At 42.9% G+C, this 10775-nt stretch overlaps 1 protein-coding gene across 1 annotated transcript; it reads right to left on the reverse strand.

Annotated features, from left to right (window-relative positions):
* Positions 1-6492: 6492 nt before the first annotated feature.
* On the reverse strand, positions 6493-10333 carry LOC148015986 (putative laccase-11). The gene is made up of 7 exons (XM_087664070.1): positions 10169-10333; positions 9801-9955; positions 9234-9481; positions 8726-8854; positions 7793-8418; positions 7246-7666; positions 6493-7110 (listed from the first exon to the last, which is right to left on the reverse strand). The coding sequence occupies exons 1-7, from the start codon at positions 10331-10333 to the stop codon at positions 6974-6976; spliced, it is 1881 nt and encodes a 626-aa protein (XP_087520196.1). The 3' UTR covers positions 6493-6973.
* Between the last annotated feature and the right edge of the window lie 442 nt (positions 10334-10775).

Consider the following 10775-nt stretch of genomic DNA (forward strand, 5'->3'; position numbering starts at 1 on the left):
TTCCTGGCACGACTAACAACCCCCTTGGTTAGGGTCAAGCAAACAGTCGGGGGTAACTGAGGTTGCCTCTCCCTTCAGGCTGTCAACTTGAAGCATTAGATATCTTTTCATTCTTTAGTTCCTTGAGCAAACAAAGCAAACAGTGCTCTCTAAGCTATTACAAGCACAATCATATCCAGTGGTCATTATTTGGCCAAATGCTGAGTGAATCCTTCTCTGCGAATGCAATCAGCATTCGATCCGGGATGAAATTTCAACTTGGCAAGATCCACAAAGGTTTGTTTGTTCTCCCTTTTGTCCTTGGGTTAAGGCCATACCCTATTAACCGAACTTAACCAATACCTTAGGTTTTATTAACAGTAAATCATGGCGACTGTGTCGCTCAGCCAAATTATTGATTGGTCCTTTGCTTCCAAGCAAATACCTAATTCCCTTATCTTGGCAACTTTTCCCAAGGAAGGTGATATAATAGGATGCCTACTCATCCTCTTGCAAGTTAAACTTGCGCAAGAATCTGCCAATCTCATTCCGAGGAATTGGCCATTCTCTTGTGATCAAACCACAAGGTCATGCGACGTTGCAACTTATTGCATAAGTGCCGCATCTTTTCCATGGGATCAGTTCACCCATCGAACGATATCTTCTGGTCACGGAATCATGATTAGATAAGAAGTAGGATTTAGGGTATCTTGATATCCAACCCATTCCCGATTACACTAGGCCTGGTCCTAGTGGTTCCAACTCGGTCCGAGTTTTATCTTTTGAATAAGTGATCCTTAGGGTAGAAACCCTAGATCGTTTCTTGCAAGCGCGTCCAATTGTCCCTACATTCCGTGAATGTGGGTAGGACTTTAGGGTATGAGAGTTTCGACTTCGCAACAAGTGTGACTAGGTCAAGTCTCTAGCATGCTAAAACCTAGTAAGAACTTGGGGTATATTGTATCAATTTAACCATCCTATGTGAATCCTTTGCGGTTTAGGTATTTTAGGTAATCCAATTTACTTGTCTTACAACAAGGATGGACTATTTCTAAAGATGTTGTCTTGATCAAAGAGGGGAAAAACTAGTTGCATTATGTCACAATTCATGTAAGCACACTATTCATTACCTCTACATACGACTAGATTCATAACCCCTAACTTTTCTTGTTAAGACCAAAGCACATGTTAAAATTTGCATAACTTCCATTGATCCTACTAGGACATGGATTCACGATTCATGCCACTAAGCTTTTAAGGTTTTATGTTAAAATGAACCATGCAACCTTTCCCTAACTACATCTCTGAATGAAATTATTCGTACGATGAATGTGCATTATGCAACCTTTCCTAACTACTGTGCAGTTAAATGAGGTTTATGTCAATTTAAGCTAGAGTTAACCTACTACATGCAACCCTTGGAATCATCTCCATGCCTTGCAATTTCCTATGGTTGATAACAACTTTTTAATGAATCATTACGAAGAAGATTTGTCTAAAAATGTGACATGCAATTTAATCTTTCCATGCATAATCAAAGGTGTACTACAATAATTTCGACTTTGTAATGATAGTCATTAGTTGTTCTAGATTCGTTATTTTGCAATGCCCAAAGGCAATTACTTGCTAAAAATGCTTAGACACCTTATGTTCTTTTTCGTTTATTCCTTTGAAAGTACAAATGACCAATCTTCAATCGTGAGTTACTTCTAGTAAATTTAAAATAGCCAATGTATTTCAATCACATCTAACTAGGTGGATTTGACAAGCATAAGTGCATTCTAGTTCCAAAAATTAACCATGCATAATTGCAATACTTCTACGTAAATCACAAATAGAAAGAAAACCTGGAATTATGGACTCGGTGAAATATCCATATGAATATTAGGAGATGATCCTCCTGTAGGTGCGCCTTGTGATTTTTTAAGGGCCATCGTGATTTCAACCTTTGGTTTGTCTTCGTGGATTCGAACTACTCACCTTGGTTCTCAGCCTTATGATCTTTGTCCGTCTCCCTCGTATGCACAATTCCCTTTGAGGTACGGCTCCTTGACAGAAGTATCAACTTGCAGAATTTGGCTTTGGAAGGCCTTAAGGTTCGAAGCTTGGGCCTTCTTTCTTTTCGGAAAAAGAGGGGGTTCGTGAGAGGGTTCTTGTGAAAGCCTTGTGAAAACAAAGGCTTGAGAGTTATTCTTCTCTTTGAAATTCTGGGCTAGGATTGGTTTTATGGGGGCCTTGCGGGTATGGGAGGCCTATGAACTTCTCCTTCCTCTCATAAAAATCCCGGGGTAAAGATCCTGTGGAAAGGGGGTTTATGGTAACCCTCTTCTTCTCTACAAGACCCGAGGCATTGAGGGCTTGTGGGAGATTTGGTAGGAAGGCCTTATAGGCTTCCTCTTCGAAGCCTAGGGGGAAAAAAGATGATTGGTGGGAAATCTAGTGGGGAGGGGGCTTTAAAACAGGGCTAGGAAATGGGCTTGTGGTGGATCCAATGGGAAGGGGGGCTTAGAGAAGCCCCCTTCGAAGCTTCTGAGACGCTTCTAGGGTGTGTGTAGGGTCACGTTGAAAAAGGGGGGGAGAGATGATAATGTCATGGGAAAAAGGGGGGGAAGATGGTACTGATGTTGAGTGGGGAGATTCCCTTGTCAGGAGATGGCGGTGTTCGCTGCTTTGGCGGATCTGGTGGCGTTCTAAGTTGGTGGCTCCCTCCAGCACAGCGACTCCATGGACTACAACAACTCCTTCCTCCTCCACGTACAAGTTTTGCAGCTTCTCCCTTCCTTTACTTCCTTTCAACCTTTCCCTTACCCCCCCCCCCAAAGGGGGGTATTTATAGCCCAGGGGGGAGAAGAGACCTCCCCCCCACGTGGCCCGTTGCATGGCTCTCTTCCCCCACGTCCTCATGCAGCCCTATTGGCCCATCCCCCGACACTCCCTCTTCTCCAGACGTGCATCGATTGGGGGAGAAGGAATAGTAAAAAATTTAAAATTAATTTTATCATTATCCTCTTAACCTCCTCCCAAGAGGATGTTTCCCCCCGCAGATGATGCGATTTTTAACCTTGGTCCCGGTTTCCCAATGCAAAGTACTTCATTTCTCGTGTACGGTTATAGATCAATTGCTAGCACTGGTGATAATCTTTGCACGAGTTTACGGTGCGTGGAAGGTTGGTCTAGTAATATTTTTATTCAAACGGGAATATTACATTTATAGATTGAATAGAATAGGGTAAAGTTTTATTTAAGAAAAATTACAGATAAGGATATTTATAAATAGTCATTGAACGCACGTGATGTAGAGGATATACATATAGTAACTTCCAAAGTGAATTTGATAAGAAGAGTTATAGAGAAGAGAGACTAGAAATCTTTGAATGAAAGAATGCATTCTATAATAGAGACACAATAAACATTGGAAACCGACTTGTAGGGGAGTTTATGATTCAAAGCTTATACAACATACATGAATCCAATTTAGACAAGTTTGAGATGAAACCTCAAGTTAATTTCACTGACATAATAGCTAAGCCGAAGACAATGACTCAGCAATGCCCTGTATGTATCAATCATCACTAATTGTTGTCATATGTTGCATTTTTGTAGATGTTGTCAAGTCCATCAGCCTATAATTCAAATCATAGACCCATTCACCTAAGAGTAAAAATGATATATATGCATAAATTTCATTCAAGACAAAGTAGCTTGCATAAATCCAAAATCTTCATGCTATAGCTTTTAGAAGACACGTATATCATCCCAAACTAAACTATTGCATCAACATCTTTACCATAAATTTTTAAATCTATCCATACTATGTCTCATCAAGATTGCTACATATAAGAGAATGCATTCTAACTAAGAGAGCTCTAACTCTCAAAGCTATGGGGTGAAATATTTAGCATGATGCCCTATATTATAGCATTGGTTTGCTATAGATCAAGCCATAAAAGACATTCAACAACTCTCTCTCTCTCTCTCTCTCTCTCTCTCTCTCTCTCTCTCTCTCTCTTCGAGCTTTACTCTCTCTTGATGTTATTGTGCCATGAGCTGCTCCACATTGTGAACAAAAATCATGAGATATATCCCTTTTTCTTCAGATTTTTAGTCAGCAAACTCCCTTGTTCTCCCAAAGTTGTGCTTAATTTCATGCCATTATTCATCTCCAATTTCAGCCCAAAAGCCCCTTTTCTAAAGTCTCCAACAGCATGTGTAAAATATCCTACAGATGTCTAAACAAATGAACCATGAACCATGTGAATTTCTCAAGTAACATAAAGAGGACTAAAGTTTATGGGTGGAAACAATAAATAATATCATATAAAACTATAGATTGCCCCATATTCAAAAAGCAAAAATAAATACTAATTTTGAAAAGCCTTGTTTGTTGTTATTCTCTTTCCTTTTCCTTCCCTCGTTGTTCCCCTTTATGTGTTTATATACATATTTCTTTGTTTGGTCATGTTGAAATATAAATATATGTTGTTTGAAAGGGTTTGTAGAAAATGCTTTTAGTTCGAATAGATAATCAAACCAATAGGGTGCATTTGAGGACACGATTAAAAATGAATTTCTCAAAACCCCTCCAACTTACCCATACTACTATACACTCAATGACACATTGTTACTTTGCACAACATAAAGAGCTATTTCTACAAATAAGTGCTCAAATTGGTAGAGCCTTTTGGGGACGTGTGTAAAAATGTGCTTCACTATTACATGTTTGCACCTTTTCATATGTTTATATAGACACACATACATGCTTCTTCATCCACACAATTTGTGTAGAGAGCTTTTTCAAGCTTGTCTTAATCAAAAGTAGAGTTACAAAAAGCACAGCATGAATACACAACAAAAATAGATCTAAACTTTGAGAGGTTAATAGAAAATGAGAGAGAAATTTATCTCTGTATGAGGATCTTGCCTTATCTCTACTTTGACCAAAAAAGAGGGACAAAAGGAAGAAAAATAAGAGTACAATGAAGTAGATGAAGAGGGGAAGGGAAAGAATAACAAAATGAAATCGTCTTTACGTGTGTAGAGAAGAATACTAGGTGAGGAATCAAATATTCTTTCTCCAAAAAAGTGCTCAACCATGGCATCCCTCAAATGGGAGCTCCTAGTCTTATCTTGTGCCTTGTCCATCATATAAAGCTTTGTTAGCTCCCTTCTCACCATGTTTGTCTCTTTGATTTGACAAAAGTGCATCTCTTAAAAGGGTTTTTAGGTGCATTTAATTGCACATTTCTGCACACTTTCTAAGTGATCCTTTGTACATGAATTTAATTATGCTCATAGGTCGTCATGTCTATATCTGCATTTGATTGAATTCCAGGACCTCAAGGAATACCATAATGCTAAATGGGATGTTCCACGAGTTGTAAGCATGGTCATAAAAGCATGTCACATTCCTATGTCTTTGCTTCAATTCTCTTGTACTACCTATTTAATCATGAGATCCAATACAAATCCATATACACAATCACTCATCCAAATAGAAAACACAAGGCATGTAAACCATAGCTCTTGTGATGATAATTGAAGAACAACTCTTGTGGGACAATTATCCCAAGCTCCTTTTCTACCTTTCTTTACTCAATGCCTCCTTATTAAATCACTTGCCAATTGTTCTTATGATGATGCCACTTCACAATGGAAAACAAAAGAAAAAGGTATACGTTTTATTAAATAGAAGCACCCGTAGAAAACAATGACTTCCAATATTCACAAATGTTTGGCATGAGTGTCAAATATGATACAAATCTCACAAACATTGCACAATGGACAAATTTCAATTGATAAAAAATGATGGATAAACAATGTTTAAAACTATATTGTATAAATGAAGTTCACCCCAATGAGATTTTTGTTGATTGAAAGAGAGTTTGTATATGTGACATAAATAATGCTCTTGAAAAGGTTTGACATTGTGGCTTACATGGCACCCACTTTTTCTTTCAAGCGTCACACGAGTGATAAAACAGCACATAAGAACACAATTACATATTAGTAAGAAAAATGATAGTAAAGAAAAGAAACTCCAAACCTTTGACTTGGAAGCAAATGGCTTTCTTGTCTTCTCCGAGTACTCCACGCACAACAATTTGGGCTTCCATAGCGCGGGCTCTCTCTCTCTCTCTCTCTCTCTCTCTCTCTCTCTCTCTTTGCACATGCACGTGATTTTGTCTTTGTATTTATCTTAAGTTTTATTTCTATATTAGTAGTAAGCCGAAATTAGTGTAGTCGATGTAAAAGATTGAAAGAATGAAGTGAATATTAGGGCTAGAAATGAGTTTGCATGAGTGGCACGACCAGTTTCACGGAGGTAGAATAGCTCAGAAGGTGGGAAGCTGTTGGTGTATGTGGGGAATCCGGCCTTCCTTGACGCCATCCATACAAGCCTATGCTCATGGATGACACATTGTGCTTTGAGATAGCTGCCATCTGGAGGTAGCTGCCATACTCTTTTCGATACCTCGGTCCCTCCCGAGTCCCCCCCCCCCGCGCGGCCCTTCTCTCATTGTGTGTGCCATGTGGGTCAAAGCATTTCCATGATCCATCTTGCCACCACCCAAACGACAGCATTTTGTCAACCCCTCGTTTTAATCAAAATCCCAGCTTCTTTGCGTCATCAACATTCACACTGCCCGCCGAACACCCGAATATTCAACACCCCAGTCCTCAATTATTATTATTTTTATTAAAAAAATTTAAGAAAAGGCTAACAAACATTATTGGTAAATTAATTCATTCTACACAGCTGGCTGGCTTCCATCCCATGCACAGCTTGCAGGCCTGACCTTTTTGCCCATCCCATATTGTACCTATTTTGCCCCTCCCATGTGACGCTCGCTTTCGATCAATTTACTCCCCTCCAGTTCCCCCTTGCTCGCACAAACCGACCATCATTCCGTGCCTCTCAAGCATGTGACTTTTGACCGTTTTATATTCCCTTCAACAGTACATACTGGTGCAAGTGTTTGCGCAAGTGGCATAATTACAAGCCGCATTTGGGATAGTCCTTGGGAGGTGGTGGCAGTTTCTGGTGGGGGGCGCTCCCTTCCTTGACAATCCATACCATCATCATGCCCCAGGATGTGTGCATCTCGAAGTGGCAATGCATGAGCCAAGCCCCTGCAGCGAGTACATATTGCAACTGAGGAGTGTTTCCCAATAAGGGGATAAACAAAAAGATCAGACAGTCCTAGTCTCTGGAGAAACAATTATTTGTTATATTGTCATTGAGAGATAGACGGAGCGGAGGCATACCTGGGTTGTCGGTGTAGAAACGGAGAGCGACCCATCCGGCCGGCGGGACAGCAATGGTGTTCATGGCGGGAGGATCGATGAGGTTGAAGGAGGAGGGGTCCGATGAGGAGTTGAAGTTTCCTAGCCCCATGCCCACCACGTAGAAGTTGTAGCCGTGGAGGTGGAAAGGGTGGCTCTCGAAGAAGCCGGTGGCGGTGTTCTGCAGCACCAGCTGGACGTTCGTCCCCAACTCCAATTGCACCACCTTGGTGCCCCGCAGCGCGTGCTGGTTGGCTGGGTCCACGCCCGTGTAGTCGTACTGGAACATGGGCACGCTCGGGAAGTCATCTTCGTAGGCCGTCCTTGCTGTCGCCAAGGACTTCCTCCACTTCCTTGGCAGCGCGACGGTGGAGTCGTTGTAGTGCGCTCTTTGGTAGTAGGCCTGTCACGGGATACGATGCTGTATATTAGGACTGGAACGATAGGCATATCGTCGTATACCTACTAAACTTGCTTCAAATTAAGTTTGGTACGGGGGGATTAGCAAATCTAAAACATTTTAGGTTACTTGGAGAATGGAGATATTGCGCGGGGGCACGAAGGTGACATTGTTGACGGAGGCACTAGCGAGGCCCGGACGGCCACCCTCACCGGGGGGCCCATGGCAAGTCTGGTTGACGGGGCACTCCTCGAGGGCAAGACCCACCGTGAATAAGAAGTTCCGATCCACAGATCGGGGTACGTCCTCGGCCGGGTGCTCCTTGCTATTTAGGCTCCGCAAGGCGCCCACGTAGGCCAACGCGTAGGCCGAGTCATTGGCCGCGGGTAATGCCGGCAAGGCCAGCTGGGCCAGGCTTAATCTCTTTGTGGTGTATGACGAGCTCGGCCTCTTGTAGCATAGCACGCCCGTCGCAGGTGTCGTCGGGAACATCACGAACGCTGGCGCGGGCGAGTAGACGGCAGCTGCCATCGCGTAATCTGCCTCCTTTTGGTCCGCCGTCACCAGCATGTCTGCCGTCTGCCCCGGTGATATCGCTATCACCTCCGTCTCGTAGGGTTTCGTGTACGAGCAATCCATCTCCACCACCGTCAGCCTATGCCCATCTATCGAGAAGAACATGTGATCGTTCATGGCCGCATTGATCACCCTCAGGAGATATGTCTTACCCTTCTCTACCACGAAGGTGGTCGTATCTATTAAAAGGGGAATGTCATGTAGCATTCGTCGGATTGCAATTATCAATGACATACACCATATCACAAGAAATTAACTAACAACCTTCACGAGGCCTTGTACTTATTTCTGGTGTTAAACTTATAAGTCCTTGGTGAATTTACCAACGCTGGTCGAGATATTAACCTGTCATTTTCGTATCTAGTAGAGCTAGCCTATTAACCTGTCCCCTTTTGTATCTACTAGAGCCAGAAGGCGTACGTCTAATCGACACCAATTCCAGAGGTTCAAATCCAAAGTGTGCTTCTGAAGTAAAATTATCCCTACCTCGTTCCGAGCAATTATATAGAAATCCTGGTTGTCCATTGATTGTAAGCGCATCGGATATGTTGAACCCAGCTCCGCTAGCTAATGCCTCCTTCTCTATCAACTCTACATCCGTGTTCCACCAGTCTCCTGCACAAAACAACAACAGCATTTTAGGAACACCCTTAAGTGATCAGTCCTATGAAAGGATTGAAAGTGTAACATGCGTATGTGCATGTCCATCATGCACATGCGTGTGCTGCAGGAGGGTGCACAGCTGGTGCGTCTCGATGACTATACTAGAGCTCCTTTCTCTTCACCCAATTTGTAGAAAATCCCAGTTCAGATGAGTGTTACGTTGTTGTTGACATGTAGCTACGCTAGTTTTCATCTCTGTACTCTAGGACTCATAGTCGTGCATCCTTCACGTAGCTGAAGGAATGTCTCATGACAGTTCTTTTCATCACTTCTAATGTGCTAGACCTCATTTAACAGCAGTTGGCAGGAGTTATACTCGAAGTGATCGTACCTAGCAAGATCGGGAACTCGGCGACGGGCTGCTTCGGGAAAGGATAAGGAATGCCGTTTCGGGGTCGGATGATGAAGGCCCCATACACAGTGGCGCGAAGCCAGTTGATGTGGGCATGCCAAAAGAGGGTGCCTGACTCCTTCACCACGGTGAAATTGTAGCTGTAGTGGGTCTTAGGTTGCAAAGGACACTGGGTGATAAAGGCAGGCCCGTCTGCCCAATTCGAGAACAACTGGCGCACGCCATGCCTGCAACATATACACAGTCGTATTAATGGTGGAGAGGTGAAGAAGAATTATGAGACTTGACCATTACGGAATGAACCTTAACCTGTACAAGTAGCTGGACCCCGGACGCTGGCGAAGCCAATTATGCACACCTTTTATTATGAGACCTACATATAGTGTGGAAACGACTGGAACCACTGCATATGAGCTGAGGTCCAATGACTATGCACGTACAACCAGAACTTGGGGTTCATCAGAATCCCCTTACTCTTGTCTTACTCTTAACTGTGAAACATAAAGCTCGTACTGCTGATTCCTGAAGCTGATGATCGACAGTTACCAGTGAATTGTGATGTTGACGCCGTCCAACTTGTTGGACACCCTCACTATAACGCGGTCTCCTGTCCGGACATACAGATTGGGCCCCGGAAACCGCCCATTCACGCTCACCAGTTGCTTCGTATGGCATAGCCGAGTTACATTGGCGTACTTTATCTGCAGCCATATTTCCCATTAGTCAAGAACAGAAGCACGTTTCAGTTGGTTAACTTATGGAAGATAGTGGATTGACGTGCCACTTCATTAACAGCTCAATCAGTGATACTGTTCCTCGAGGGCCGCTTGATGGCGCAGCTACTCTCTCTGTGTGTATCCTCATGTACTGTTACAGCTATACATAGAGAAAGGCCATAATCGATCCATTCTCACCTTGAAGTGCAAATAATGTGTCAAGGTTCCATCCTCGTTGACAACGGACTTCGCACAAGCATTCAAGGCGACTAGCTGATTCAGGGATAGTGCTACTGTAGTAATTAGCGCGGTTAAAAAGATTAGGTTCTGGACAAGGTCTGATCTCTTTCCACAGGTAATCATGATCATATGTATGTGTGTTTTGGGGGGGGGGGAGTATATCAGTTGTTGTAGCAGCAACTGATTTACAACAATTGCAATTCGGCGCAGCTTCGCCCGCGGCGGAGGATCTACTTTGGTACAAGAACGATATTGACTGAACGGTTGCTAGATGTGGCGAGACTAGGTTGTTTTGAATTGTGAATGTAGTAGGGTCGCCCTTTTATACAGTCGTGAATCCTGATCATACTCATCCCTCGCTTACTGCCCTTGCAAGTTGCTATGAATCGGTCTACTGAGTCCTATCAGATCACATAACTATTGAATCAAAGTGATGGGGACAAAATAATAAACTCTGATTCGGGGCGCCAAATATCCTACGCTCTTTTTAGTTTTCCTTTTTCTGCCATATTTACGCCGTGTCTGCAGCTGACCTAGCCAAACATGTTGACCTGCAGAGAAATCC

The sequence above is a fragment of the Lygodium microphyllum genome, chromosome 23 (genome assembly GCF_053477565.2).
Source record: "Lygodium microphyllum isolate KBCC chromosome 23, Lygodium_microphyllum_v1.1.10, whole genome shotgun sequence".
NCBI classification, from domain to species: domain Eukaryota; kingdom Viridiplantae; phylum Streptophyta; class Polypodiopsida; order Schizaeales; family Lygodiaceae; genus Lygodium; species Lygodium microphyllum.